The 18,158-nt window shown below is 35.8% G+C and overlaps 1 protein-coding gene across 2 annotated transcripts; it reads left to right on the forward strand.

Annotated features, from left to right (window-relative positions):
• The first annotated feature begins 724 nt into the window (after positions 1 to 724).
• Positions 725 to 14,714, forward strand: il23r (interleukin 23 receptor). 2 transcript variants are annotated; one of them, XM_039647684.2, is made up of 17 exons: positions 725 to 812; positions 931 to 1,027; positions 1,578 to 1,717; positions 1,801 to 2,073; positions 2,431 to 2,548; positions 2,692 to 2,855; positions 3,031 to 3,167; positions 3,251 to 3,407; positions 3,516 to 3,598; positions 5,800 to 5,998; positions 6,091 to 6,279; positions 6,642 to 6,740; positions 7,473 to 7,628; positions 9,561 to 9,716; positions 11,695 to 11,782; positions 12,041 to 12,131; positions 13,868 to 14,714. In XM_039647684.2, exons 3-17 carry the CDS (start codon positions 1,654 to 1,656, stop codon positions 14,459 to 14,461), a joined length of 2,568 nt encoding a protein of 855 aa, XP_039503618.2. In that variant the 5' UTR covers positions 725 to 812; positions 931 to 1,027; positions 1,578 to 1,653; the 3' UTR covers positions 14,462 to 14,714. The 2 variants fall into 2 exon arrangements, with proteins under 2 accessions (XP_039503618.2, XP_039503620.2); XM_039647686.2 differs by having other exon boundaries at positions 2,698 to 2,855.
• The last annotated feature ends 3,444 nt before the right edge of the window (positions 14,715 to 18,158 follow it).

The raw sequence follows: 18,158 nt of genomic DNA on the forward strand, positions 1-18,158 counted from the left end.
AACACACACACACACACACACACACACACACATATTTTGTGCACGCTTGATTTTATATTACAAAATGAGGACATATGATTAAGTTGCTCTTTAAACTCTCTTGACTTCTTTTCTTCATTATTTTTTTTATGTGATATTTGATAAATCATCCATTATTATAGGTTATGAATCTTTCTCCCTGCTTCAAAAGATTTAAAGAGTCTAACAGAGATAGATGACTTTTAAAGATATATGACTCCTGAGATAAAATCAGTACATAGGTCAGCAATTGTGCAATCAATGTGACAAAGGATATGAGTAACAAGGAAATGTATTACATTTTAACATACAAATAATTAGTCATCTTAATATTTCTTTATTTTATTCCTCCTTACTTTATGTAAGACATGGTCTTTCCTGTGGTTTATATATAAAAAACTGTTATTGTGGGTCTGGCACTAACCACGTTGTTTTCTTTGGTTTTGTTCTTTTCTGATTTCCCACACCTTTACAGTAAACATTCCCACCATTTATGTGGAGTTAATTATTTGTATTGTTTATTATTATAAACACTTCTACTTATTATACTCATATTTCGTGCATTCTTTAAATGACTCTTTATCTCAAATTCTCCATATCTATTTGTCAGTGGGTTTTCCCCATAACACTTTGAAGTTGAAGATGGAAACTAAAGAATAAAGAGATCAAAAATCTAGGGCAGGCAGGAAGGTTGTTCTGTGGTGTTGTTTTCACACGCTAAGCACATGCGAGAGGGAACGCATTGAGGACATGGCTTATTTTGGATGTTCCAAAACTTCATATTTTTCTCTTTAGTAGGCTACGTTCAAGTATATTTTTGATATCAACAGAGCTATTTTGTAAAATACAAGTATGAAGATGCGAAGACAAGGATTTGCTGAATTAAAATGTATTGTTTTCATTTTCCTAAAGTGACCTTATGTTATGTAAAGCAGCTGATACATGGTTTTGATGGCAACAGCAGAGGAGCCCAAATGGAGAAATCACTGTTCTGAGTGCATTACGAAAGGTTTGTAAAAGTATTTTTCTACAATATAGCTGACACATGCCCTTCTTCTGCCTAGATATAATTTATGATATCTTTCAATTACATATTTTTTTCAACATTATTCTGTAATGTATGACGTCAAAGGTAAAGTTAATGTAATATCTACGCATTTTAGTTCACGTTTGCTGTACAGAGTCTGACTGTTTAATTGCACATAATACATAAACGGTGCTGACTAAAAATGTGGTTTAGTAAGTAGGATAAAACAGACTTTCAGAGTTTCAGTACAGGCAAAAATACCACAGATCTAGGTCATTGGCCCTTAAAAGAGCAAGGCAAGTCTGAGAAAACTAGGTTGACATAAAAAAAAAAGACTACGCTTGTAGTAGCCTATCGCCTATGAGAATGCTGACTGTATAAACATATTGCAAGCGTATCATTGGTAACGTTCTACTTTGGTGGGTTTTTTTATGCTTTGATATTTATATGGGCGCAGATGTGACCCCTTTTATGCGACATCCTCATGCAAGGTAACCTCATTTCTTTCTGACGACATGCTGGTTTGTTTCAGAGAAGGCAGAACAAACTGAAGGACTAGGCATGAAGTATTTGATTCAATATTCACTGATAACCCAGAAAGGTATGACATGGATTTTGTCATCAGAGTCTGGCAACTGGTCTTTTTACTCCTCTTCAGCAGCAAATTCTGTGGTGAGTTAAGTTATTGTGATTGTTATATTGATGCGTTCCATGATCAAGCTTATAATAATAGTGCTTTCTCTCTCTCTGCTTAGACTGCTACACAATCAGATGTGTTGGAAAGTTGATAGTAGACTCGGATGTCATCCCCATGGGCTCCAACTTGACTGTAGTCTGCCAATCAGACACTGGGCACTGTGGCAGACTCTTTGCCATAGATTATAACAGAAAGACTATTTTCAAAGCAATGAATTGCTCAGTAATAAAAACACAAATATTCATCAATCAGCCCAAATTTTCTCTACTCTGCAAGGTGAAGGAGGGAGACACATGGCACAATGTTTGCGGCAGAGATCTCCAAGCTGGCTGTAAGTTGTAGTTGTTTATCTGTATTACATTAACATCTCCAAATTTTATTAAAGACAAAAAATGTATTGACTGAATCAATCCGACTAAATGTAAATGATTTTTAAGGGTTAAAAGAAGAAAAAATACTCTACATGTTTAGTTCATGTACATGAAATATAAATATATAAGAAAATACATGAATCGAAGTGCTGTGACATTTCTAATTATTTGAATATGCGTGAAAGTATATTGTAATAATGCCTTTATGATGCTAATAATTTGTTTTTCTTTTGTTCAAAATTATGAATAGTTGTGAACATTTACAGTTAACAGTTTTTGGTTAATAATATCAGCTATTAATTCATTTTCTGCTTTAGACCCTCCAGGTAAACCGAATATCAGCTGCGTCACATACCAACATTCAGAGTTTGTTAACTGCTCTCTGACGGTCACAACCGAAACACATTTATCTACAAACTTCAGCGTGACATTTCAGTAAGTATGTCCTATTTGGACAGTTTGATAACATCAAGTATGTCTAGTAATATAGAATGAGACTGTCTTTTCTCAAACATTAAAAATCGAAACAGCCTTTCTTCTACTTTATCTTTCTTCAATGTCTTTCTCTCTTTGCAAAGCAACAGTACATCTCAATTTCTCCTGTATAAGATGGACCAGGGCCGTAATTTCTCTATTAAACGATCGCTGTTTGATGAGAACCTGAATTACACAGTCCATGTAAGAGGTCAAAATGCATTAGGAGAGTCGCACTATAATTTCCCCTTCTCGATTTGGGACATTGGTGAGAGACTAAACTACACACACCAACTCATTTCTGAAGCACTTTCCTTTTTGATCATATCATGATCTCTTTTTCTGCTCAGTAAAAGTGGTATAATGTTTTGACATACCAGAGCTGTGCATATTTGTCTATAGCCTCAATCATATGTTGATTTAATGACATTGTTTTTATTCAGTGATTCCAAGCACTCCAGAGATAACACAAGTTGTGTTTGAAAATGGTGCTCTTTTTCCTACAATATACTGGAATGGCTCAGAAGATGTACTGAAACCAAGTATAAGGTTCAGAAGAGCGCATAATGACCAGGATTGGGTGAGGGGATTTGTGAAAAATGTGTACTGGTTTAAAGCAAGTTGTCCATTAGCAAGTTAATTTTTGCTCTTGTATTTGATCAGGACCTGGGAACAGTAAGAGAGCTCCGAGCTGGATGCATTTTGATGCAGGAAACTTTAAAGCCGCTGGTGCTCTATCAGTTAGAGCTGAGAGTGTGTGTTACTTCAACAAACTGCAGCATGTGGAGTCATCCCTTCAATACAACCAACCCTGGAATAGGTACTTGATTAACATTTATTTTTACATTTTCAATAGTCAGATGAAGTTAGTTTAAATGTGTTTTACCTGCAAATGTTTTGATAAAAAAATTGATTTAAAATGCTCTAGCACCCTCACACAAACTTGATGCATGGAGAGTCATCAACGGGACCAGTACACAAGGACTTCAGAATGTCACAGTGTTGTGGAAGGTAACAGCACCACCTACTGGACAGAAAAATCATAAAATGAAAGTATTAAACGAGTGGTTAACTTTTGAAAAAAACTTTTGCTGATAATTTACTCACCCCCATGTCATCCAAGATGTCCATGTCATTCTTTCTTCAGTCGAAAAGAAATTAAGGTTTTTGAAACCAAACGGTTCAAGGTCCAAAACACAGTTTCAGTGCAAAATGTTCAAAGGGCTTTAAACGATTCCAGACGATGAATAAGGGTCTTTTTTTAAGTGAAACGATCACTCATTTAAAAAACAAAACAAAACAAAAAAAAAACAATGTTTAAGTATCTTTTCCTTTTTACGAGTCAATTCATTCATTTCGTTCGTTTAATGAACCAAATGCCTCGGAAAAAGATTTATTCATTTTGATGAACGAGTTCGAACAGGGGAGAGCAAGGAGAGAGCAAGATCAGAGCAAGGCGAGCATTTGAGCTTATAAAACTTAAACTTTGTTATTTATTTATTAAATGAGCGATCGTTTCGCTTGATAAGATCCATCGTCTGAAATAGTTTAAAGCCCTTTGAACAGTTTGCAGTTTGAAAGTGTCTTTTGGACCTTGAACCGTTTGGTTCCCACTGAAGTGCATTAAATGGAGAAAAATGCTGGAATGTTTTCATCAAAAACCTTAATTTCTTTTCTACTGAAGAAAGACATGGACATCTTGGATGACATGGGGGTGAGTAAATTATCAGCAAAAGTTTTTTGAAAAGTGACCTACTTCTTTAAGGAGTTTCATTTCAAAGAAAAAACTGTTCAATATAGCTACACAACCGTAAACAGTTTGGGGTTGATACATTTTTTTATCAAATAAATGTTTTCTTTTATGCTCACCAAGGCTAAATTTGATCAAAAATAATATTGTGAAGTATTTTTTACTATTTAAAATAACAGTTTGCTATTTTAATATATTTTATAATATAATTTATTCATGTGATAGCCTAGCAAAGCTGGATTTTCAGCATCATTACTCTAGTCTTTACCATGGTCCTTCAGAAATCATTTTAATATTCTGATTTGCTGCTTAAGAAACATTATTTTCATATAAAAATAGTTAGAAATGGTTGTGAGGCTTAATATGTATACACTGATACTTTTTTCATGATTATTTGAAGAATAGAAAGATCAAAAGAACAACATTTATTTAATGCATAGGCCTACTTAATTTCTGATATATATATTTCTGAATGTTTTTTTAACGTTCGCCATGTCCAGTTTTTTAAATGTTTAAAAGAAGTTTTTTCTTGTCTTGATTGTATTTTATCATTCCTCAATGTTAATTTTGAATGTTCTCTGAACATTTTGAAACAAGTAGTAACATTTAAAAAATGTTACATGAACTAATACGTTTCAGAAAAAAAAAGATTTTTTTTGTGAAAAAAATGAAAGAATTTTTTTTATTGTTTTTTTTTAACAAAAAGGAAATTGATACAATATAAAATAGTTAGGAAATAAACTCTATCAAATCAAATTATGTGGCACAATTTTCATATAATTCAAAAAGGGTTTCCAAATTTTATCAAATAATTCACTCCTGCTCCTCATTGAATACGTGATTTTCTCTATAAAGTACACAGCTACAAACCTCCGACAATCCAATCGTCACATCAGTGTCTGTCTTTTATTTCAAACCAAGGAAATGTAGCTATTATTAACCACATTTCATCGCATTACAGATGATGGAGGTTAAAATTGGTAAAAATGACCTATAATAAAACACCTCTGTAAAATAACTTGATAATTTTGATAACTTGATAACCAGATGTGGTAATCTGGTTTTGATAACTTTGAACAAACTTCTATATTAAAGTCACAAATGGAAAAACATTTGTTCATAACTTTAAGAGAATCTTGACAGAATCTTCTGAGAATGTTCCCTGTTATTATTAGTCTGTACACTCACTTTATATTATAATAGCTTTTATGTGAGGAACAGACTGAAACTAACTTTTTCTATCCCACTCGAGAACTGCTGTAGCCAGTGAGTTTGTGTAGATCATAGTTTGTAAATTAATCATTCAGTCCCATTGTGAGCCACATCAGGCAGGTCATTGAAAGAACTGACTAAAAAGAATGGTTTGTAATGTCATATAGGAAGAAAAAAAAAAACATTATCAATCCCTTTGCCCTCAACATGAACTCACTTCCTGACTATGTATTTCTCTTGCATCTTCCAGCACTATAAACCAGAAAATTACAGTGGAGATTTGTTATATTACAAGGTATCTTACATAGAAGAAGGCAAGACCCATGAACTGAACTGCTCAGCTCATGTCACCAATCAGACACTTCAGCTAAGCGTAGCAGAGGTTAACGTGAATGCTGTGACATCAGCTGGGTCCTCCCCACCCACACGTGTGAGCTTGATATGGACAGGTGAGAAACAATTTATTTGATTTATTAATTAATTTATTATTTATTAATCTGAAAGAAAGTCCTACATTTCTCTCTTTGTGTTTGTGTCACAGAGAAACCAGCTCCTATGATAACATATTCAGTTCCAGCAGCAGGGGGCGGTGTGCTTCTAGCATGGAACATGTCTCATTACATTGAGCAAGTGGAGGGCATTCTGGGCTTTGTTGTACAGTGGCAACACAGCCCAGGGCACTTAGAATGGAAGAGATTAGGAAAAGACTACAATTTTACATTGCTACAAGGTAAGAAATATTTTTCTATTGATCTTAACATCTAAGGGTTAAAATCATTTTAAAAGGGTTTGAAAAACACAGTAGTTTATGTTATGTTGTTGTGGTTAATATAATGATGTCCATTATCTAGCACTTGATACAGTAATAACAGTTTATCTTCTATTATATTTTTTTCATTTAAAAATGTAGATGTACTGTGTTAGAATAAACTGAGCAGGGTCATAGCACTTGCATAATGTCCTACTGTTAGTTTAACTGCTTCTATTGTTTTAATTTGTAAGTCGCTTTGGATAAAAGTGTCTGCTAAATGAATAAATGTAAATGTAATCTAAGTTTCATTATAAAGTCCTTAAACAATTCTGAACTCGCAGGTTTGCAAGCCGGTGTCCTGTATAACATTTCATTATATGCTGAAGAAGCCAGTGGAGTTTCAAATCCTAAATTTGTTCAGGTTTATGCCAGGGAAAAGAGTAAGTTCATGATCACTTGAATATTTGCAGTATATATATATATAACTGTTTTCTATTTTAATATATTTTAAAATATAACTTATTCATTTGATGGCAAAGGAGAATTCTGCATCATTACTCCAGTTTTCAGTGTCACATCATGTTACTTCTAAATCACTCTTATTTATTGCTCAAGATTGATTATTATCAATTTTAAAAAACAGTTTTATTTTGGTCTTTGGTTAATAAAAAAGCTCAATACAATTTTGTGTTATGTCGTAAATTTCGGTCACTTACTGATGCATCCTTGTTAAATGAAAGTATTAATTTCTTTTAAAAAAGCGGACTAACTTTTGAACGGTATAGTGCACATAAACATTGTACAAAACAGTTCATGTACACCGATGAGGTGTCTATTTTTTCATATTTTTAATATATTATTAATTATAAATTTCATTAACAATATTACAATTACTTAATTTAGTAATATGAGTACTATTTACTAATATGGTTTTCAAACATTAGGCCAAGCATTTTTTACAAAACAACAAAAAACAAAAAGTACAGCAACATTCCCCTCCTTCCCTCGAAATTTCCACAAGGGGGCAGTAACAGAGAATTTTTCAAAAGTTAGTCAGTTTATGAGTAGGTTGTAAATACAAATAGATAAAGTTTATATAAATTGTTTAACATTTTGCTACTCAGTGATTGAAGATGCACTTAATGCACCTCTTTTGTTTTTTTGTTTTTTAGAGCCGATATCCGGTCCAGATGTATCAATTACGACTGTGGGGGAAAAGCAGATTTCGATTGAATGGGATGAGCTTGCTCAAGAAGAACAAAGGGGATTTATCAAAAACTACAGCATTTATTTCCAGAGACATAGAGACAAGAGACTTATTCTGAACAGTAAGTAAAACAGTTGTTTGTGAGCGTGTTAACTTGTCTTAGCTGTGGTTTATGTCTGAATGTGGCTGAGGGGAGGAGTCACATGGTTTGTACACATGAGAATCAGAACTGTAGTTGTTGTTTTTTTAACACTGTCTTGACATAAAAGCACTGTCTCAACATTTTTTTTTTTTAAACACCTCAGGTGTCTTTAACCTCACCCCACAAATTATGCAGTGCACAACAATGCATTTAGTCCAGTGGAAAGACTCTACCTGTCTTTGGTTTGAGACTCATCACTGTCACACCCACAGTTTGGCAGCAGGGTTTTCCACCATTTACTGAAAAGGTTCACATCCTCTTCCAGTAAAACCCCTCCCCTACACTTCTACATTACAGTTCTAAAACAGATGTTCAGAGTGTATTCTGGGCTAATACTGCAAAACATTTAGTGTAAATAAGCGTAAAATTGATTTTGGAAGCATCTAACATGGAACCAAATAACCACTTATACATATACATGTATGTATATATATATGTATATATATAAAATTTTCAGCAGCCATTACTCCAGTCTTCAGTGTCACATGACCCTTCAGAAATCATTCTGATAGGGTTCAGCCAGCTGATCTACAAGCCTCTCCAGCTAAAAAGTGCCCCAAAACTCCTCTAAATCCAACCAAGAGACCAGCTGGATCAGGCTTTTTTAGATTTTCTTTCAGAATTATAATTAACTGATTTTAAATCAGGGAAAACAGTATCGTGAAATTCTACAATACTAATCTACAATACTAAATTACAGTTTTATAATGTTTTTATATTTTAAAATATAATTTATTCCTGTTATGGCAAAGTGTCACACGACCCAAGTTCAGAAATCATTCTGATATGCTGATTTGATGCTCAAGAAACATGAATTATTACTATAAATGTTGGCCTGATTTTTGTGGAAATCATGATGCATTTTTCAGAATAAATCTTTTTTTTTTATAAAGAATAAAGTATTGTAGTTCCACTAGTGTATGTATATGTGCAGGTTTTGGTCTTTTTTGGGGTCTTTTAGCTTTGCCAGTAAAGGCTCGAAAAGTTTCTTTGAAAATCCAGATCACTTAAACTTGATATATACTGCAGTGATGGTAGTGTTGAGTTAATATTTTATTATTGCAAGAGAAAATAAAATGTGTAAGTGTTGGAAAAAAGATGTCACTCTCAAAGGGACAGGCCCATATGTCAAATTTAACTGAAACTGAAAACTATTCATCGATGGGCCTCACATCGACATGCTTAGGACCATGGAAGATGACTTTCTACATAAAAAAAAAAAAAAAAAAAACACTTCTGGTGAACTGTGAACATAATTATTAGAGAGATATTTGCGGTTAAAATTATTAGAGAGGAAATTGCGGTTTATATGGGCTTTCATCCCTGCTGTGCATCATTGTAGATACATATTCACTAGAGTGAATCTCTTCCTGTCTTCAATGTGTTATTGGTGCTAGAGCGAATGAGACCTAACAGCAGCTATTCTTAACATGTGGCTTCTGACATGACAGGAAGTAGAGGCAACAGCGGAAAGCATGTGGCTATGTACAAATGTTTCTGTCTCCAACGTAGATTCTCTAACCATGTTGTTAAACAGACATCAGTATCTAAAACATGTCTGTTATGATCCTGTGGTGTAACAGTGATGTAAAATTATGCAGAAGAGACAAAAAAAGTACATGTTTTTCTCTCTGTGGTAAATACTGTATCTCCACCCTGCTGAACAGTTCAGTTTCATGTTTTATTCTACAAAGTTACTCTTAGGCCTTTGACGGTGAATCATTAAACCTAAACTGTCAGCTATCTAGTCTTTGCTAAAATGAACAAAACAGAGAGTGATGCAAATGGATGCTGATAAAAACAGTCATCCAGTCGTCATCTCCTCATGTTTGGTGTGTGCTCTGCTTGCAGAAAATGTGCCTCAAAGACGTTTGAGTTGGAAGCTGCAGGGTCCGCAAGAATGTTTCGATATTCTGGTCTCTGCATGGAATTCTGCGGGTGAAGGGCCCAAAGGAAAACCTGCCACCTGCTGTTGTCCCAGCAAACTATCATATCAACTCAGTTCAGGTGCATGGTCTAATGAAATGGACGAGAAAGGTCAAGGATCTTTAAAACCAAGCATTGTACTTTGGCTAACTTAGCACCTTTGCCAAACAATCTGGCAAGGTTCTCTCATAGTTATGAACAACCATTCTTCCAGTAATGTTAATGAAATGTTTGTTAGCTGGGGGATTAACTGTGTGGAGAAAAAGAATAAAAATTTCCTAATAATTTACTCACCCCCACGTCATCCAAGAAGATGTTCATGTCTTTCTTTCTTCAGTGAAAAAGAAATTCAAGTTTTTGAGGAAAACATTTCAGGATTTTCTCCATATAGTGGACTTCAATGGGGTACGACAGTTTGAAAGTCCAAATTGCAGTTTGAATAATTCCTCAAAGGACTCTACATAATCCCAGCAGGTGAATGAGGGTTTTATCTAGTGAAACGATGACAAATATATATAATAGATACTTTTTAACCACAAATGATCATCTTGCATAGCTTTGCGATGTGCCACGCATTACTAATCATGTTGAAAGGTCACGCGTAACATAGGCGGAAGTACCGACCTAGTGCTTAAAAAGCGAATGTGCAAGGACTGCGAAAAATAAATAAATAAAAGGTAGAACAATGATAACGGACAATTTTGAAGTTGGCGGAGAAAATGAGATGGAGTTTTTCGGCCTACCCTACATTTTTGTACCGGAACATGCGTGACCTTTCAACGTGATTACATAATGTGTGGTGCATGGCAGAGACAAGCATTTGTGGTCAAAAATTGAAACATTTTCAAAAATAAATGTTGTTGTTTTTTCGCTAGATAAGACCCTTATTCCATGGCTGGGATTGTATAGAGCCCTTAGAGGCAGTATTGAAAGTGCAATTTGGACCTTCAAACCGTTGGACCCCATTAAAGTCCATTATATGGAGAAAAATCCTGGAATATTTTCCTCAAAAACCTTAATTTCTCTTCGACTGAAGAAAGAAAGACATAAACATCTTGGATGACGTGGGGGTGAGTAAATTGTCAGGACATTTTTATTCTACAGTGAACTAATCCTTAAAATCACATTAGTTTGACCACAATCAATTACAAGCATATACTGTAGAGGTGTTTATACAGTATTTGATCAAAAGATTTGAAGATTGCTATGTTGAAATACTGGTAATAAAATTCTATCATCATTGTTTACTCATTCATGTCGTTGTGGAACACAAATTGTTTTAAGATATTTTGTTTTTGTCTAGTCAATTTCATTAAAATCCAAATCAACACTGGACCCCATTGACTTTCATTGGATGAACAAAAAAACCCTGAGACATTTTAAAAAAATTAAAAACCTTTGTGTTCCAGATGAAAGAAAGTAATTCTATCGCTTTAAGAGAATCAGTATGAGGTTCAGTGCACATTTTGACTACAATAGGGGATTATCACGCTGATACGTAGGACTTCCGGATTCTGTGATCTTTGTGCACTGCCACTTCCGTTGAATGACCGATCTCGCTGGCAAAGTGATGACGGACTACACTAAGTTTATTTATACGGCATCCCTGGTAAATTAGTCTGATTCACTAAAGTGCCGGCTGCAAACAAACGTGCTACCTTGTTTTATTTTAAAGTTTTAATCCAGTTTTTCCTTATACTCAATTCAGTCGGGAATCCATGAAAACTTACATAGGGTTGGCGTTGTTGGTTAGATTTACAAAGTGGAACAGCAGTGAGTGATAGCCTTCGTCTCAACCATTGTTGACCTGCATCGGAAGTGGGCATGCACAAAGTTGACAAATCCCGCCCATGAAACACGGAAGCGTGATAATCCCCTATATTGCTCATTGTGTAGGGTATATGGGTTAGGGCTGCATACTGTGCATACACAAGACACTGAACAATAATCATGCATTATTCACAAAGTATGCACTTATAAAGCGATTTCAAAGATATTATAAACAGTTAATGCAGAATTGTTCCAACAAGACCATTTCATGTTGATGTGTACTTTCCAGGTGGAATGATAGCTGGAATTTGTTTGGCTGCTGCTGTTCCTGTAGTGATCCTGGCCAACCTAATGTACCTGAAATGTGTGCGGCAAAGGTGACATGCTAAACTAGGGGGTTTTGATGTTACTAAGTGTTTGCACTTTCACTTGTGCAAGTAGTTTCACAATGTGACTCATGCTGGCAGTTTTTCATAATGTTACAGTCACAGTCACTGTGAAGTGGAGAATTCAGAGCAAATTGTTGTTATAAAACAATGGCCATTTTATTTCAAATAAGCTTAATATAAATGTATAGTTGTTTTGTGAGTGTTTGTTTGTGTCTAACTTTCATTTCTTAAAAAAACTTTTTACAGAATGATGAAAATGTGCATGTCCATGGGAGTCAATTGGATTTTTGAAAATTTACCGAAATTCGATAACAGCAATGCTATAAAACTACTAAAGGTAATTGTTTATTTATACAATGTCATTTACAATGAGATGTCAATTAGAGCTTGTGAAGTTGGTTTGGTCAATATCTCACAAGACTGGAGGGATTACATTACAGTAGGTCGGATACATTGTGATCAGATGGGAAAACAGCATTTTCACTCTTCTGAAGCTGTCATTCATCTCCAATAGAAAAACATACTGAACAACGGGCATTATTATATTGGAAAGAACAATTCACAAATCAACTGGACGAGCATAATGAGGAGATGTCCAGTTTGGCATGAGTATATATAAAACATTAAAGCTGTGGTATACGATGTTAAAAATCGGTCGAGAAAGCATGAGACGGTAGGGAAGTTTTAAAAAACGTATCCCGCCCCTCCACACACACACACACACACACACACACACACACACACCCCTCCCTTCTGGTTAGCACTACCTGATCCAAGACCTGTGTCACTTTTGAGTTCACGTCAACTCAAGATTAGCAACACATGAAATGTTCTAAACTCCCCACCACCATTAGTATAATACTACTAGTATTGCTAAGGTTTTCAGTAATTGTTATAGCAGCACACAGCGCATCTTGTTCAACTTCCGATCGGCTCGAACAGAAACCCGCTAGGCATACTGAAATATATTTAAACACTTCAAGAAATTTGACTTGTGATAGGCGATGCTAAACAGCTAAATTTCCGATGCCGACCGGCAGCATGAGCAAGTTGTCAAACTGATAAAAAGCTATGTAACACGTCACAACATAGATCTCCCTGAAGCTTCCTCCAACGGTCAATGGTGAACCCTATATTTATCCTACTTAGAGTCCGGCGTTACATTTTTATCCCTGCTCTTTCCTCTACAGACTTTCTCTTTCGTCCAAACTTTACAGTAGTGGAAAGCAGGGGCCGCTTGCTGCTGTCGTTAATATTTTTATCCATTGCTTTAGACATTGCTGATCTGACGCTACTTAGCTAGCTACCATAGACGGTCTGTCAGCTGTTTTCTCGCGGCCTTGCGTAAGGAGGGGGGCGGGGTTGGGTGCGGTTGGGTTGGAGACGCGAGCGTCAAGCAGAGTTTCAAGTGGAGCTGTTGATTGGATGAGAGCAGTTGACCAATGTAAGCGGTCCGGCCGGACCGCTTACATTGGTCAACTTCTCTGCAGCCATACAGCCAATAGAGTGAATGGATTTTTTTTTTTCATTCTTTTTTCTATTAATATTGTTAGGATTGTACTATATAACCATAACCAGCATATAAATGAGGATGATAATAATGAACAATCTTTGAAAAAGTATACCCTAGCTTTAAGGCACAGGAGCAGAAATTACATGCATGGTTATGGATGTCCTCAGAATCTGTCAACACTAAATTTTGATTGAACAATATTGTAACAGGAGATTGACAATATTTACATTTAACACAATAACAGGAGTCATAAGCCTACTACAATGGCTGAAGTATAACACATTTTAAATTTTATAGAGGCCTTACCCCATGTTAAAGTCTGTATTATAGCGCACTGATGACTATGCAACATGCGGTTTTCATTTGAGTTAAGAAAAGAGTGTAAAGCAAACCACACTGTCTATAACTATCATTGGCATTGTGCAGTTTTGTAAAGGTAAACATCTAAATAAATCTACATTACAGTTATGATATGAAATTACAGTTGTTATTGCAACTATTATCAGACATTGTCTTCATACTGCATCTCCATTCTTATCAGTACCTTTTTTTTCTTCTAGGATGACAGCTATGGCCCCTGGGGACCTCTTTCTGGTGACAACGATCCTCCCTTAACTCCCATTGAAGAAGTCGATCCGTCTTGGGAGAGGCAAGACTCTTATCCAACTGTTCTTCACGTCACAGAAACACCCACGACGGAGCTGATTTGCAATGATTCTCCTTATAAACCTCAGTTATTGACCACTTCAGAGAGAAATGAAGATGTCTCTGAGACTACAGAGGAAGAACTGAAGGAGGAGGACCAGTTCCCTTTGTTGGTGTCTCCATCACATCATGACTTCAGTTGGGATTTAACCTGTATTCCCATGAAACATGGGCGTCTTAATAGCTTCTTCGCCATGGATGGAACACTCGGATCCTTGGGCGTTCTTGAAGGCCTCCTCTCTCCCCCTCAGATAGCTTCCAAGAAGGATGGTAGAGTGGAAGAGAATGACAGGACTGTGGGAACAGGAGATGTGGGGCAGAGCACTTTCACAAGTCAAACTGTACTGCCCATTGACCTGGAGAGCTGCCTCAAACAGCCTGTCTTTAATTCCAGCCCATACTCCCCACAAGGGATTTGCCATAGTTTTTCATTTCCAGAAGATAGATGATCTTTTGAACATGTTTTTAAGAAATATCTTGCGGGCAAGAGTACTGCTGAACTGAATAACGGTATGGATGTGATTCTGCGGTAAACACAACCATATTCAAGCACTTGAATGAGACCATCTTGTACATAAGCATTAAGGTTGTTTTTTTATGATTTTACAGTGATGATACTCTATTTTCTGTATATTTTCTGCACTTCATCCAATATGTGGCTTTAGTTAGATGCATATGAATTACTTTGGTTTCCACACACAAGTATGGTGTATGTTGCCAAGTTATTTTTTCCTTTGGAATTCTGTTTTGATACAAATGAAAAGACACACCGCTGTCAAATTAGACTTTTTTGCCTAAATAATATTTTTATTTTATTTTATATATCACTAATGGACAAAACATCAAGAAACCTTGGAAAAATAAGTGTGCTTAACTGTATTGAATGTCCACTTGTGTTGTACTACTTGCAGATAATATAATATTGAAATAAAAGGATACTTTTGTACAAGGATGGGCAACTTCGGTCCTGGAGGGCCACTGTCTTACAGAGTTGATCTCCAACACTGAAAAAATCCCCTGTCTGTAACTTTCTAGTAATCCGGAAGACCTTGATTAACTTAAGGTGTGTTTGATCAGGGATGAACCTTGTAGGACAGTGGCCCTCCAGGACCGAAGTTGTCCATCCCTGCTCTAGTGTATTTAAAGGGAGTACACTTTAATGACTGTTTCTTAAAAAGTGCACTTCTAATAAAGTTAAAAGGTTGATGTTCTTAAAGGGTTAGTTCACTATAAAATAAAAAAGTATGTCATTAATTACCCTATCATGTCGTTCCAAACCCTTAAGACTTTCGTTCATCTTCGTAACACAAATGAAGATCTTTTTGATGAAATCTGAGAGCTTTCTGTGTCCCTTCATAGACAGATACGCAACTACCACTTTGACGCTTCAAAAAGATCGCTTTATATGATAAACAGAATGAATTTAGGCTTTTATTCAGATATAAACATTTATTAACTCATACATACAAGACTTGTGGAAAACAGTAGCTCAAGCATGTTCGCTTGACATGCAAGAACCAATGAGGTTCGTTCTCGTGTAATCTAGCACTTTTGTGTTTTCACAAGAACCAATGAGGTTCATTCTCGTGTGTTACGCAGCACGTTTGAACATTTTCAAGAACCAATGAGGTTCATTCTCATGTTACGCAGCACGTTTGAGCTTCAGCAAGAACCAATGAGGTTCATTCTTGTTTTACGCAGCACGTTTGAGCTTCCACAAGAACCAGTGAGGTTCATTCTTGTTTTACACAGCACGTTTGAGCTTCCACAAGAACCAATGAGGTTCATTCTTGTTTTACACAGCACGTTTGAGCTTCAGCAAGAACCAATGAGGTTCATTCTTGTGTTACGCAGCACGTTTGAGCTTCTGCAAGAACCAATGAGGTTCATTCGTTTTACACCGCACGTTTGAGCTTCAGCAAAAACCAATGAGGTTCATTCTCGTGTGTTACACAGCACGTTTGAGCTTCAGCCAGAACCAATGAGGTTCATCCTTGTGTGTAACACAGCACGTTTGAGCTTCTGCAAGAACAAATGAGGTTCATTCTCTTGTGTTATGCAGCACGTTTGAGCTTCAGAAAGAACTAATGAGGGTTCTTTTTGTGTGCCAAGTCTGCTCAGTTGAGGTTCTGTTTATGTCTGCGGAAATCTGACCGGATACTGACCATTTATAGACCTTGTGTCCAGCTATTGTCCAGAGAGAGAGAGAGAGAGTGTAAAAGCTCTATCCAGAGTTTGCACATTCTTCTGTATGTATGCAAGTCCAACAACTGGAGAATGGAGTCTTCCCCCTTATTGGGCTGAGAGCTCTTGATTTCCTCAGTGCTGAGCTTTCTTCTTTTTGTTTAATTCATTCATCACGCTTAATAAAAGTACGGAGAGAAAAGAAACTTCGTGTTGGAAGACTTTATTTCTAGCAGTGATCGATTCTCTTCATAAAATTTTGGACTAATCTCTTTAGGAACTTTTTGAAGTGTTAAAGTGGTAGTTGCGTTGCTGACAATGGATTGTGAGTTCTCAAATGTAATCAAAAAGATCTTCATTTGTGTTTGACGGAAAAAGTCTTGGAAGTTAGACGAAAGTCTTGGAACGACATGAGGATGAGTAATTAAAAACTATTACTTTAAGTCCTGCTTAAGTGGGCCAAAGAAGCACTTTAAAAGTTTAGATAATTTCCGTAACTAGTAATTTACATTGAAATTTTATGTAACTGCAATTAACATGCAATTAAGTGTCATTCAGTTCACACTTAAGAAGATTGTTTTTCAGTAAATTATCTCCATAATAAGTACTCTTCTTAAAAGTATGCGAAAAAGGTTTATTTTTTTAGGGTAATTCAGACGAAAGGTCATCAGATCAAATATCAACACTAAATACAAGAGATTTACATTTTTGAAAATGTGAAAGGAAAATATAATCGTCTAAAGCAATCAAAAAGTATGAGCAACTACAGCAAACACAAGACAAGCTGTCTCCGAAACGTTATGGTGATTAAGTTGTTTTTTATGGGCTTTGTGACATTCAGCTCATGCTGAGCACACAAAAACTGCCAAATTCTCTGTAGGCCCACTTTTCAGGAAATAAGTTTGCATGACATATGAGAGGAACTATTTAAATTCTTGGAACACAACTGCAGATGTTTCAAAACTCATTGAGCAGGAGCCACACCTTTATATTTCTGTTAGTTTTCAGGAATGATGTTAAGTTTGGGGTTGATTTACACCTTGTTCTGTACTCCAGAGGTGTGATTTGTTTACTTGTTTAAAAAGACAAATCGCCATTTAACGTCCAGAGGAATTACAAAGCTTTTTAATCAATGAATCAATTGAACCAATAAATGATTTAAATCGAATGCAAATGGATTATTGTGTTGGAAATGTAACTTCTTATAATCTTTATCACAATCAGAAGGGAGGAATGTATTAAAAACCTGTTAAGCTGTGTTTGACATGTAAAACCTTGTTAACCTGATATGTTATTTATATGATTAGCCAGTGGGTCTCAAGAGGTTAATTTTGGTTCTCAGTTACACTATAACCATCGTGCTTTGCAGAGACATCTGCACCGCAAAGCTGTTTTTAAAACTTCCTGAGAAAGTTCTCGTGTCACCCTTAAGAAACAGTTCAACATCTCACACGTGAGATGTCATCGACTCACTCACAGCACATCTCTGTACAAATATTCCATTATTGTGACACTGACACCTTTCAATATGATATACGGGGACTTTAAGGGTGGGTGGGCACAGTCTGGCCTATTTTTTCCCTTTATGATTATGAACATGCATGTAATGTGAAGTGCTGCCTAGATTGCACTTGAGAGCACAGAGAATGCTTGAGATCAAAGACAACTAGGAATACCAATCCTGAGAAAGATTCCTATCACTTGGAAAAGACTTTTGTCAACACAGAGCCTGGAAAACATATTCCTCAATTGACTATTGTTATGTAGTCCTCATAAAATATAACGTCATATAAAAACGTCTTTTTGACAGGTTTCCTGTTAAAAATATGCTATGTTAAAAAAATATATTTTCAGCACTATTAATATGACTTGATTTCTCAGACCATGACCTATTATTGAGGCGAAGCACATAGGCCTATTCATTATGTCAGTATATACATATTATACATAAATAAATTATAT

Source organism: Pimephales promelas, chromosome 8, assembly GCF_988280905.1.
Source record: "Pimephales promelas chromosome 8, fPimPro1.hap1.1, whole genome shotgun sequence".
NCBI classification, from domain to species: domain Eukaryota; kingdom Metazoa; phylum Chordata; class Actinopteri; order Cypriniformes; family Leuciscidae; genus Pimephales; species Pimephales promelas.